Source organism: Oxyura jamaicensis, chromosome 17 (assembly GCF_011077185.1).
Source record: "Oxyura jamaicensis isolate SHBP4307 breed ruddy duck chromosome 17, BPBGC_Ojam_1.0, whole genome shotgun sequence".
Taxonomy (NCBI): domain Eukaryota; kingdom Metazoa; phylum Chordata; class Aves; order Anseriformes; family Anatidae; genus Oxyura; species Oxyura jamaicensis.
Window position 1 is genome coordinate 10,707,170 of NC_048909.1, and position 13,277 is coordinate 10,720,446.

Below are 13,277 nucleotides of genomic sequence, written 5' to 3' on the forward strand. Positions count from 1 at the left end.
AGAAAACTTGAAGTGGTTCAGTTAGCTTAAAAATTAATATTCCAAATCAAGCCTCGCAACCTTCTTTTTGTATGTGAATTTTAAGGGAGCCTGGCAATGAGTAATGATGCTTTTTCTCTCTTCTCTGCATTGTCTGCCTTTGTAGAGGCCCCAGACCTAAAACAGGAAGAAAGACTGCAAGAACTGGAAAGCTGTTCTGGGCTGGGTAGCACATCTGATGACACAGATGTAAGGGAGGTCAGCTCTCGACCCAGTACACCAGGCCTCAGCGTTGTATCAGGTATGTTTAATTGTGTCTGAAAACATGTTGGTATATTAGAACATAGCATCTGCTCTGCTGCGTTTGCTTTAGTTTCATGAGGGGAAAAAAAAGTGTAACTTTTTGTACTCATTCTGGAATTTTCAAAGCTGTAATTCTTTATTCAACTTACAAAATTAAAAAAAAATAGCAGTGCATAGAATACTATGTGGTACAGTAGCACTGGTTAGTATGGAGCGTTTATTTAGAGGAAACTCGTAACTCTCTTATATTTAGTTTATTATCATAACTTTAAGTAAATCAGCATATATGTAATTGAGTTCCTAGTTTTCCACCAAGTATTTGTCAGAGTGAAACATCTTTCTACAGCATCTTTTCAAAGTGTATTCATGGGTATGTTAAAACCATTGAAAATGTAAAGCAGAAATATAAAATCTTAGTTTACAATTATGGAAATTTGGAATGCTTTGAAGTGCTGCTGTCAGTTAGGACTTGGTTATTGCACTGTTCACCAAACGTTTTAACAGTTTCAAGATTTTACCTCCTTTTTGTCTGGAAGAGTATTTAAGATGCTTCTTTTGTTATATGTAAGGTATTAGTGCAACATCTGAAGATATTCCTAACAAGATTGAGGATCTCAGGTCTGAATGTAGCTCTGACTTTGGGGGAAAAGATTCTGTGACAAGTCCTGACATGGATGAAACAGCCCATGGTAAGATAGATACCTGTAAATGAGACGTAAAAGCTCTGATAACTGAGGTCTCACAACATTAGTAAAAATGATGTATTTATAATGGATATTGAGAATCCCCAAATTTTTACGTTGTAGTAGGAGCACAATAGAAGCTCAGAGTGGAAGAATACTCCTCTCCTAGTTTTTTCCCTATTTCAAAGATCTGGTGGCTGAGAAGTTTGGTGTTTTCCTTATTTCTATTTGTTTGGCAAAGAGATGCTGGTATTTTATAGCACTAGAGCTTGATCCTTCAATTTAAGATTGCATTTTGCTAATTCTGTTTGATTGCATTGATTGTTTTCTTGCACTTTGGAAAATCTTGAGGAGCAGACCAATTCCCTGTTTTTGTGATGCAAATCTTTGATCATTTTGGCACATTAGACAGGAATCTTTCCATATCAGAATACCTTTAATAATTTTTTAGAGATAAGTTCTGTTAACTGTTACTGAGGGCTGTTTTTTCAATGTCCCTGATGTGCAGGTGGTTCTTTGAATAATGCTAACTTTTTTTTAACCTGTGTTTCAGGAGCTAGTCAGTTGACATCTCCTCCTTCTCAGACAGATTCTTTGCTTGCATTGTTTGACCCTCTGTCATCAAATGAGGGTAAGTGGTAAAGAATAAGCTTTGTTAATAAAAATTGCCATTCAATACTTCTGTGTTAGCATCAGCAAATTTGGATGAATATTAACAGAATGGTACGTGGCTTCTTTTATTTTTATTACCTCAGGTGCATCAGCTGTAGTAAGGCCTAAAGTACACTATGCAAGACCATCTCACCCACCACCAGACCCTCCGATTTTGGAAGGAGCTATGGGAGGTAATGAGGCCCGATTGCCAAACTTTGGGTCTCACGCTTTAATTCCAACTGATCTAGAAGCGTTCAAGCAGAGGCATTCTTACCCAGAAAGGCTAGTCCGCAGCAGGAGTTCAGATATAGTGTCATCAGTTCGGAGACCTATGAGTGATCCTGGGTGGAACCGACGTCCTGGTAATGAGGAGAGGGAACTTCCGATGCCAACCACCAACACTGGGACAGCTGTTCTGGTGGCTGCATCTCAGTCATCATCTTCATCTCCCAGTAAAGACTCCTCTAGGGGAGAGGTAAGGTTCCTGTTTATCATTTTGTGTTTTTTTTTTTTTTTTCCTAGCGTGCCCACTGTAATTATGCTTCTCATGCCAGAAAGTAAATGTGTTTAACCAAGGAATTACAATGTATTGTGGGTACTTCTTAAAAATTGGCCAATGATTTGCAAACTAAAACTACAGGCATTCAGATTGACTTAAATCTACCTGTTTCCTCTTAAATTTACTGGATAAGTTTTACTTGACTTGGTAGGACTTCAGAAGTAGTTCTGTTGTATTGTTAAAATGGAAAACGCTGCAGCTTCCTGGAAAGCAATTGATTTAAAAAAAAATAATTTTCACAGCATTTGTGTTGTATTCTTGGGCTGTCCTCCTGAGGAGGGGTATTTCTAACTTAACCTGCTCTGGCTTTCTGTACTCTGCCATAGTTCAGTTTTTACAGTTGATAAAGCATAACCTGTAGTTGTTAAGGAAAAATTCTGTCTTTACGCCTGATGTGGTAATGTACTAAAATACATACTCCATCCCTCTACAGATTGAAGAGCGAAAAGACAGTGATGATGAGAAGTCTGACAGAAACAAGCCATGGTGGAGAAAACGTTTTGTGTCTGCCATGCCCAAAGGTAGGATCATGTCTGTCTGGTTTTGGTGCTTCAGTACATGATGCCTTTTTATTATATCTTTAGTCACTTCCATAGAATTTTTTACTGTTTCATAACATAATCCTCCCAGCATCAATGTGTGACTATAAATAACAATATCAGTGTTTTAATATTGCTTTATTTGGTCTTCTGTTTCACAATGTACTGTCTTTACATCTTCCCCCTGGACTTAGTGATGGGAAGGAGTTGCCAGAAAAGATTTTTGTCATTACAACCAATATTTGAGTTACGACTGTTGGCTAAATTAAAGTACAAATTAAAAATAAATAGAAATGGAAACCAACATGACTCCTAATAATTTCATAGAATGTACTGGAAGGCAAAGCAGTTTAAAAAAAAAGAAGCGCTCCGCCTGGCTCTTGGTAGTATTTTTGTTAACGGTAGAGCTTACTGCATATGGTGAGAATATAGTTTAGCTGCACCTCACATATAGGCTTTTGATGATGTTTATTTGGTGACAAATTTCCTTGTTAGCCATTTTCTTAAAGTTTCTTCAGTCTGGACTTTATTTCAGCACAGTCCCTGATAAGCTACCTTGCATTTTCAGCTCCTATTCCATTTAGAAAGAAAGAAAAACAAGAAAAAGACAAAGATGACATGGTGCCTGACAGATATTCAACGCTTCAAGGTATGTGAATAGTATCATCATAGAATTTTTTGCTTATAACATGCCCTTTAAAATTCCAGAGTGTCCATTAGGTGTCCAATACCAGAAATAAATGCACTATTATAGTTACTGTTCACAACTGGCTTTCTGAATAAGAAAGTGGATAAAGACTTGTTTCCTTGAAGACTGATTTTAAATTGTCATGATGCTTCTCTCAATATGTATAGTACTGGAACCTTGGCTCGAGTCTTTTTTTTTTTTTTTTTTTTTTTTCTGTCTCCATTAAAAAGCTCGTGTCCTTATCATAGCTGAGCTGTAAGGCTAGCTGCAGACACATTCCTGTGATAATTCCTTAAGTGCTGAATTTAAACATAATTTGGACCTGGGAGTTGAGTTTTCTATTTGCCTAGTCATTTCTAGAAGTCTTCAAATACACAAGAACTGTTTGTGTATACAGTATAAATATGCCAAGGATTTGGCTTTATTTGCTTGCTTTCATTGCACTTTATTTTTTTTCCTGCTTTTGCTTCAGACCTCATAAATGTATTTGAATTGTGGTTATATGCAACACAAGCAGATATTCGTTTTGGCTAAGGCAGACTCCAGATGTGTGGGTCTAAATTTTAGTATTTTGCTTTCAGTTGTCACAATATAAGGTTAACTCCTTTTGTTTTTAATGGCCTTTTCAGATGATCCCAGCCCAAGGCTCAGTGCACAGGCACAAGCTGCAGAAGATATTCTGGATAAATACAGGAATGCAATTAAGCGAACCAGTCCAAGTGAAGGAGCTTTAGTAAACTATGACAGTGGAGGTGAGAATCTGGCTTTTATGGTCATCACTGACATAGTTTTTTCTCCTTAAAGATAAAAAACATTTCAGTGTTCTAGACAAATATTAGTGCTAACACCAGAACAATGTGAGGTCTAAAACAAGAACATTTTCTCATGTAACCTGTAGAGTGGTTTGTCTGAGAATTAAATTAGTATTCCCAAGGGCAGCTCTTCCATGTTGCCATTGAGGTGGCTGTTTAAAAAAAGCAAACTGGCAAGAGATGTGCTATTAATAAATGGATACCGAAGAAGTATATTGCCTTTGAAAACTGTTGCAATTTCTTCTTAAGTCACTTGCAGATTTTTTTTTTTTTTTTTTTCCTCCACTTATTCAGAACAAGTTATTTTACTTGCTGTCTTCATTTCTCCTATAGTATTAGTCTAGGTTCTTCTTCGGACTCCTTCACTCATGTGTAACTTTTTTTTCATAGAGACTACAGGGGATGGTGAGAGCGTGCATGACTCTCCACGTGATGAGGCTTTGCAAAACATGTCTGCAGATGATCTACCAGACTCTGCAAGTCAAGTAGCCCAGCCACAGAGTTCTGCTTTCTCCTATAGGTGAACACATTTGCAAGTTTAATCTTAACCACAAAGCAGAATTAAAAGCTGAAGCTATGTGATTGATTCCCACAAATATCAGTGTGGATAATGGTGCCTTCCTTAATTGTATATTTCTGTGTGCATTTTTGAGCATCTTGGACTGTTCTATTTCCACTGAGGCAGTGAGGGATATTGTAATTTGTGAGGAGAGAGCAATTCATTGTTTGGAAGAATTTATTTGATACTGGTCTAGGTGGTATATCAAAAGAACTGATATTCTCTTGACAACATAGGTGTATTAAAATTATCACAGAATCACAGAATTTCTAGGTTGGAAGAGACCTCAAGATCATCAAGTCCAACCTCTGACCTAACACTAACAGTCCCCACTAAACCATATCCCTAAGCTCTACATCTAAACGTCTTTTAAAGACCTCCAGGGATGGTGACTCCACCACTTCCCTGGGTAGCCCGTTCCAATGTCTAACAACCCTTTCGGTAAAGAAGTTCTTCCTAAGATCCAACCTAAAACTCACCTGGCACAACTTAACCCCATTCCCCCTCGTCCTGTCACCAGGCACGTGGGAGAACAGACCAACCCCCACCTCGCTACAGCCTCCCTTGAGGTACCTGTAGAGAGCGATAAGGTCACCCCTGAGCCTCCTTTTCTCCAGGCTGAACAAGCCCAGCTCCCTCAGCCGCTCCTCGTAAGACTTGTTCTCCAGGCCCCTCTCCAGCTTCGTAGCCCATCTCTGGACTCGCTCGAGCACCTCCATGTCCTTCTTGTAGCGAGGGGCCCAAAACTGAACACAGTACTCGAGGTGCGGACTCACCAGAGCCGAGTACAGGGGGGAAATTATGTTAAATAACATTTAGTAAGTTTAAAATAAAACAACAAAAACAAAAAAACATAGACTGCTTAATGCAGAAGCTGCGTTTGCAGCAACTTTAAGAAAATGCTTTTTCTTTTTAAGGGATGCAAAGAAGAAATTGAGGTTGGCTCTTTGTTCAGCAGATTCTGTTGCCTTTCCAATGTTGACACATTCAACAAGGAATGGTCTACCAGATCACACAGACCCTGAAGGTAAATTTTCTTTATGCATTCAAATGTTTTGTACTGTATTCATCTCCTCTTTTCTGCTGCTTAATGACACCTGTACTGCAGGTTGTAGGTTTATTTGCAGACAGGTCAATCTGTCTTCTTGTCTGGTCCTCTTCACATTTCAGAATAATTCTAAATAGTAAGTAAGGTAGTGATATGAAAATTTATCCCTTGATATCTGGAAAGTTCAGAAATACTTAATTTAACACTCATTGTGTCATTTACAGAAGTTGTGGTTTAAACTGCTGCATACGTGTCTCCCATATTCAAGAGCATTGTTCCATTTTCATTATGCCTACATCCTTTTCCTTAATAATTTTGCTTTTTTCTTTATTAGATAATGAAATAGTGTGCTTCTTGAAAGTTCAGCTAGCTGAAGCTATTAACCTTCAAGACAAGAACTTGATGGCCCAGCTGCAAGAAACAATGCGATGCGTAAGCCGCTTTGATAACAGGACCTGTCGAAAGCTGCTGGCCTCTATTGCAGAGGACTATAGGTCTGTTCTGTATCTCATTAATAGTGGGTTTATGAATTCATATACTTACTAACAGATTGGAAAGATCCATTTTGATTTAAATTGTACTTTATCAAATCAGATATTTCTGCTTTCTCACAAAATGATGAAATTGTCTCCTATTTCTGGGAATGGCTGAAAGTTTGGACCTTAAGTCAGTTCAGGTAGAAATAAACTTGAATTAAATCAGTTTGTGGCTAATGTTCAGCTTTTAACACACAAAGGATGCAGTTCAGAATTTGCTTTAGTCTTGCATTCTGGAGTGCTGCAAGGGCAGTGAATTCAGGCAGAGAAGTCTGTGTAAGACTGAATTTCCTAATTTAGGTGTTACCTTTGTTTTAAAAACAACAGGTTGAAGATTATTCTTGCACTACAGCTCAACAGTTTATAAAGCTATTATTTTCTGTCTTCTCTGTGAATCTAATGTTCTACACTTCTTTTAGGAAAAGAGCTCCATATATCGCTTATTTAACTCGGTGTCGTCAAGGTCTGCAAACAACACAAGCACACTTGGAAAGGCTGTTGCAAAGAGTTTTGCGAGATAAAGAAGTGGCCAACAGATACTTCACTACAGTATGTGTGAGGTTACTGCTAGAGAGTAAAGAAAAGAAAATAAGGGAGTTTATTCAAGGTAAGATTAATGCAGACTGTGGATTGTTTATATTCCTTCACTCTGTATTTACGTACCGTCTTGGGTTAATGTTTTAAAGTATAACTTCTGATCTGAGGAGTGGATTCCTAAAGCAGTCTTCAGCTAGTGAATTAATGGCTCAAGGGTACAGATTACTGTGATTTAACATGTTGTCAGCTAAGCTGTGGTGACTGTCTGTGTTTTTCATGTGCTAGAATGAAAGTAGTTTCACCTCACCTGGCCTTAGAAGTTATGCTAAGTCATATTATCTAGCATCTGCTCCAAGCATGAACACTATTAAGCAATTAAGATCGACTGACTAATTATGAAATGATAAATTAAGTTGCAGCATTTAGTCATCAGTACAGATCCTGTGGTTGTATCTTAGAAGATGTGGAGAATCATACTAATTTGATTCAGATGAATCAAAGACAGAAAAATGTCATAGCATAAGGGATATAGGCACAGGAAGGCAACTCTCAAAACAGGGCCTCTTAGAACAAACTGCTTTGATTATATATGCACATACCTGACTTAATGAAGCACATAAGAAATTTGGAGTCAGTTCTTGCTCCTGGAGCAGATAGTGCTGTATATTAAATATGTCTGAATAGGCTGGTATTAGTATAAGAATTTATATCTACTGGGATTAAATTCTGGTAACAAGATTCAGTGACCCAGAAAAGGAGTTAAGCCCTTTCATTGGACAGAAAGAAGGCAGCTATTTCTGGATGAACTAAAAGAGAAATTGGCAACTGTGGCATTTAGGCTGCTGGCAGATGTGAGTGGCAGTTGTCTTCTGATCCAGAATGCTATAAATATGGTGCTGATGCATGGCCAGTGATTTGGTCACGCTGCATTAACTTGGCTGCATCACTCGTTCTGTATTTTGTAGATAAATGTGAATGTTGCAACTATGCATTCTTAATAAAGTTAGGGGTAGAAAATGGCACACATGGGTTTTCTTGATTTTATTTATTTTTCCCTCTCCCTGACAACTTTGTGTGCACTCATTCCAACCAGTTCTAATGATTGTTCTGTGTTATCTCTGTGGGTGGCTAGAAAGAAGGCAAAAGAATTGGTACTGCAGAGGAAGTGATTGATACATTATCAAGTATTTTGACCGTATGCTTTGCTAAATATGGTCTATATGCTTTTCCTTTAATTCCTTTGCTTAATTCAGGTGTTCTTGCCGGAATTTCCCTGACCAGGGTGTGAGCAAAACAGAGCCACAGTGTTGCCTAGCGAGAAGTCTGAAATGTATTCTGAGCATTTCTTTCCAGAATTTTTTCTGGAAAATCTAGGAAATAATGCGTTTTGTTTTTTTAAAACTTTAACTGAATGTGCTTTTTTTGCTTTTTATCAGATTTCCAGAAACTTACGGCAGCAGATGATAAAACAGCCCAAGTTGAAGATTTTCTTCAGTTCTTATATGGGGCAATGGCTCAGGATGCCATATGGCAGAATGCCAGTGAAGAACAGCTTCAGGATGCACAATTAGCTATAGAGCGTAGTGTGATGAATCGCATTTTCAAACTTGCGTTCTATCCTAATCAGGATGGAGATATTCTGCGTGACCAGTAAGTTACTGCCATTTGAAGTACCTGGTTTCTCTTTTGCAGTTGGTGCAGAAGGAAGCTCTGCAGTCTTCATGTGACAAACTTGATTGTCTTAAGGCCATCATGCCATACAAACTTGTTTCCTTTTAGAACATTTTGTACAAAACCAAGGAAGTACTTTAGCATCACACGCAAACGTTTGTGTTTGCAGCAAACAGCTAGAATGGAATAACATTTTAAGTATAATGACTTGAGATACAGTCTTTCAGCTCTGCAGGTGTGTATGCTGAGAATGATTAAAATCTGCTTCAGGATTTGTTCCTTCCATTTTCTGTTCCAGTACAGCACTCTCCATGCATTTAGGTGTTTTGATGCTTTTTAGAACACTTTTTTTTGAATGCTTTACTGGCTGCATAGTTGAACTTGATTGTATGGCAAAATCCTGCATGTCACTTACTGACCTAATGTCATTAGCTGGGACCACCATGATACACATTCATGAAGATCTTTCCTACAGTATGCCAAACCTGAAACTAGTGGGGAATCCCAGGGGACTACTGGCTGGCTGCTGCTTACCTCTTACTCTTATTTTTTGTGTTTGTTTTTAGGGTCCTTCATGAACATATACAAAGGCTATCTAAAGTAGTGACTGCAAACCACAAAGCACTTCAGATACCTGAGGTAACAACTTCTCCTTTCCTTTGCTTTGTGCGTTGGGGTTCTAGGGTTTTGATTGTGTTTGTGATGAGGGGAGGATTGTTTTGCTCTACATCTAGAAGCACTGTTTTTCTGTCTGTGCCAGCTGTAATACCCTGCAGGAAAAACACTGGGAATTTGCACAGCATTTTCAATTTTCTCATGGTTAATAAGGTAACTGAAAGCCGGTTGGTAGGCTTAAGAAGTCTGTGAGAGGCTGAATGTTTGTAGCCTTCCTAATTCAGTGCTTGAGCTTTGTGACTCCAAACAGTGAGTATCCGTAAAGCTACTCATACGGAAGACAGAGACATACAGCTCTACCTTCTTTCAAAATAGTGTACTGGAGAAGTCACTAATGAGTACAGGTTAATTATGTTAATTGCACATACAGCATTGTGTGCTTGTAGTTCTTCATTACAATACAGCAGGAAGCGACCTTTGTTCCGAGTGTAATGCAACCATCTTGACCTAGAGCTTCCTGTTAGTTTGGAGCCTTGCTCCTGCCTGCAAGTCTGTGGTACCTCAGATCCTCTGTGGTGCACATTAGTAGCTTGGACAAATGAGAACAGGTAACGTGTTTCTTTTTCCTAGGTATATCTCCGGGAGGCACCGTGGCCATCTGCACAGTCTGAAATCCGCACAATAAGCGCTTACAAAACCCCCCGAGACAAAGTACAGTGTATCCTGAGAATGTGTTCAACAATCATGAACCTGCTTAGTCTGGCAAATGAAGATTCAGTACCTGGGGCAGATGATTTTGTTCCTGTTCTGGTCTTTGTTCTCATAAAGGTGAGTTATTCTGCAAAGATCACAAACTTCAATTAATTCTTTTAATAAGCAAGCACATATTAGGAAGAAAAATAATTCATTTGGGTAACTGGGAGCATGCTAAACTTAAAACAAAAAAACGAATTCAGCATGTTTAAATAGAAATGTCAGAAATGTGATCACAGTTACGGTTTTTGAATCCAAGCAAACTTTGCTAGTTGGAACCAAGGAAATTGGGGCGAGGCATTGTTGGAGTGATGGTGATGGTGCTTTTTTGTAGTTGTTGTTTTGGGTGTTTTTTTTGTTTTTGTTTTTTTTAGATGTGTCCATCAGCCTCTGTTATCTGTGCATGCTTAATGTTGTCCTCTTAATGTTGCAAAAATGCTCCTTTTACCAAGTCAGATGTTTTCTGAGGGTGTGAAATGGGGGTGGTCTGGATAAGCAGTCACCATCCTACAGATGTACTGCATAATCCTGTACGTATTTGTGAGGATCACTGCAGAAACAGAATTGTACTTCTACTATGTATCTTATAATTCTCTACACTTAGCTTTGCGAACAAACTAAATGTCCTTTTCTTCTTTAACCCTCAGGCAAATCCACCTTGCTTGCTGTCCACTGTTCAGTACATTAGTAGTTTCTATGCCAACTGTTTATCTGGAGAAGAATCTTACTGGTGGATGCAGTTCACAGCAGCAGTTGAATTCATTAAGACTATTGATGATCGCAAGTAACTCAAACAGCACATACAGGGGCAGACTGTTAGCAGAAGAGTCTATAAGAATGTACAACAGCTGCAAAAGCTAAGAAGATACTTTCCTTGTATATAATATTGTACAGAATTGAGGCATTTTAAAACACACCTTTACTAATCAAATTAATTTAACAGGTTTTCCTCTTCTCATTTGGTTGCATTTTTCTCCCGTGTAGATACTGGCACTGTAAAAGGGACCACAGTTTTCAGGTATTTTGGAATCTCAAAATATGCAGAAAAGTCTCCATGTTTTTTTTTCATCACCCCTTTTCCTGAATTCTTACTCACGTGAATAATTCACTTCATTTCTAATGGAATACTGAAACAAGAAGAATCAGGGCAACCACTTAGTATACTTTCTAGCTTAATACACCTTTTATTAATAAAACACCAGCCACACTGCAAGTTTGTAGTAGGTGACATTAGTTACCAATTGTATTTCACCTAAATTTAAAATCTGAGAGGACAATGTAAATATTATATAACTATATTTAATGCATTGCAATTATCTTTGGACTCATTATCCTTTAAATAAACAAGCAAAAGCCTCTCTGACCTCTAACAGGTTGTTATGTACTGTGTTTTGGTAAATGAAAGGACTTTCTCAAAAGGAGAGATCTCAAGATTAAAAAAAGACAAACTATTTATTAAAATGTAATTACTGAAATTTCTGAAACTGGAATTTATAATAGGCAGGGCTTAATTGATAGCTAAACACTTTTTGGCTAGGGCATTAGGGTGTTATAAAGGTTTGAATATATAGAGGAGAAGGACTGTAAGTTACAATAGATAAGTCTAATATAAAAAAGGGGTAATAATACCTTTCTGTAATATTTTTTTCTGAAATATTGTGTATACTGTACAAACCCCAAACAGAGATCCTTAACAAACCTTGGGCTGTAATATATATTTTGATTAGTGACATTAAATACATATGCCAGGGGTTTCAGTGAATGTTTTTACTAAATGTTCTTCATGTTTTCTGCTGTGCAGCAGTGCAAGTTTTACTGTTCATATAAAATATTTTAAAATATAACACTGTTCTTTATGAAACATATCATGACATCAGGTCAGGGTGTTTTATAGATTTGTCACCCCACCTTTCCCTTAAACTGATAATTATGAATTCAAAGATGTTTTTATGTACAACACCCCATACATTTTTCATGAATTAAATGGTCTGAGTGATGGCCAGGTTGTCACCTGTATATAAGCAATTGCTGTTCTTTTTTACCTAGAATTACACTGAAAAAGGACAGCGAGCATTTAAGTTTTTCATGTCAGTATTATTCCTTGCTCTTCCTGGAGTGTTCGGTGCACTTCTGACAGAGGGATGTGTTAAGACTTGGTGTCTGTGACTGGTAAAGGAAACAAAATCTTTCTCACGTTCTTTACAAAATATGTTCCTTTTGTTGTTGTTGTTTTGCTTTTTTGTTGGGTTTTGTGTGTTTGTGTGTATGCATTTTGATGATTAAAACCTGTAAGGAACTAGTACTTAAAATCACTTGGTTAACTGAAATTAGAACAATTTATGTAAAGTATCAAGTGCTTGATTTGGCTGTGCTACTTGTCAAGGCATAATTAAAGAAACTTATTTTCTAGGGCTCTATATGTAATTCAGTATAGCATTTTTGCCAAGCTAATCACAGGTGAAAGAGTAGAATGGTAACTTTTTTTTGTAGTCTTTCTCCTTTATTAGAGACTTGATTGTGTGGAGGAGCAACACTCAATAGAAATGGAATTCCTCTGATCTGCCTTACTGTGGAAACTCAGTCTGTGTACCACTGCAACATTCTGGTTATTTAGCCTTGATGGGTTTTTGGTGCTGAACATGTAACTTAATATTGCAAGCACAGCCCTGACCGATAACACACAGCAGTGAAGCACAAATACGCCCTCGAAAAAGATATGGCCAGATCATATCTAAAAGCAATATAAATTTATTTATATTGAAGTGTCCTATAGTACGTAATTATTACTTGAACGTCTGAGATGTTAAGACCAATGTATGAAAGTTCTTTTAGTCCTGAAGTTTGGGTTTTAGTTGAGGATAATAATTAATCCCTAAATCAGTCTTGTTCTAAATCGTACTAGTTTAAAAGATGGCACAACAACACCTAAGCTGGTGATGACCCTGTGCATTGCGTCCCGTTTGCAAGCCTGGCAAACAGTTTGATCAGCATCTGGTCTTTCAGATTTGCTTTCCTTCATGGAAGTGGCAAGAACCATTTTCTTAATTATTTTTATTAATTTGCTTTTCTGTGTAGAAAAATTATTAAAAGAACTGGAGTAATTTTTTAAAAAACATTTTTAAACCGGTAAGTGTTTTGGTGAGCCCCAGATTAGCTGAGAGCATTCATTACAAGATGGTCCTTTGCTTTTTTCTTTTTTTACCTGCTCCGAAAGTCCTTATATAGTATTGCTAGGTGTAGTTAGAGAATTAGGCTTTCCAAGGAATTAAAAACCTTGTAAGTTCATCTTAATATTTTCCCCTGCTGTCCCATAACATTTTGTTTTAAAATGATAAATTACG

The 13,277-nt window shown here is 37.5% G+C and overlaps 1 protein-coding gene and 1 long non-coding RNA gene across 6 annotated transcripts in view; one reads left to right on the plus strand and one right to left on the minus strand.

Annotated features, from left to right (window-relative positions):
• Positions 1 to 13,017, plus strand: part of GAPVD1 (GTPase activating protein and VPS9 domains 1) — a 29,786-nt gene extending 16,769 nt beyond the window's left edge. For all 5 annotated transcript variants that reach the window (XM_035341456.1, XM_035341458.1, XM_035341460.1 and 2 more), the window contains 15 exons: positions 146 to 280; positions 852 to 971; positions 1,519 to 1,596; positions 1,721 to 2,094; positions 2,612 to 2,699; positions 3,286 to 3,366; positions 4,035 to 4,157; positions 4,608 to 4,737; positions 5,694 to 5,803; positions 6,159 to 6,318; positions 6,780 to 6,967; positions 8,334 to 8,547; positions 9,135 to 9,207; positions 9,814 to 10,011; positions 10,584 to 13,017. In XM_035341456.1, the coding sequence (XP_035197347.1) occupies positions 146 to 280; positions 852 to 971; positions 1,519 to 1,596; positions 1,721 to 2,094; positions 2,612 to 2,699; positions 3,286 to 3,366; positions 4,035 to 4,157; positions 4,608 to 4,737; positions 5,694 to 5,803; positions 6,159 to 6,318; positions 6,780 to 6,967; positions 8,334 to 8,547; positions 9,135 to 9,207; positions 9,814 to 10,011; positions 10,584 to 10,724 (2,213 nt within the window). In that variant the 3' untranslated portion in view covers positions 10,725 to 13,017. The remainder of the gene's footprint in view (positions 1 to 145; positions 281 to 851; positions 972 to 1,518; positions 1,597 to 1,720; positions 2,095 to 2,611; positions 2,700 to 3,285; positions 3,367 to 4,034; positions 4,158 to 4,607; positions 4,738 to 5,693; positions 5,804 to 6,158; positions 6,319 to 6,779; positions 6,968 to 8,333; positions 8,548 to 9,134; positions 9,208 to 9,813; positions 10,012 to 10,583) is intronic.
• LOC118175333 lies at positions 79 to 7,631 on the minus strand. Its single transcript, XR_004754945.1, has 3 exons — positions 7,497 to 7,631; positions 1,894 to 2,083; positions 79 to 156 (listed from the first exon to the last, which is right to left on the minus strand). It is a non-coding gene; the product is annotated as an uncharacterized LOC118175333 (long non-coding RNA).
• Positions 13,018 to 13,277: the final 260 nt, after the last annotated feature.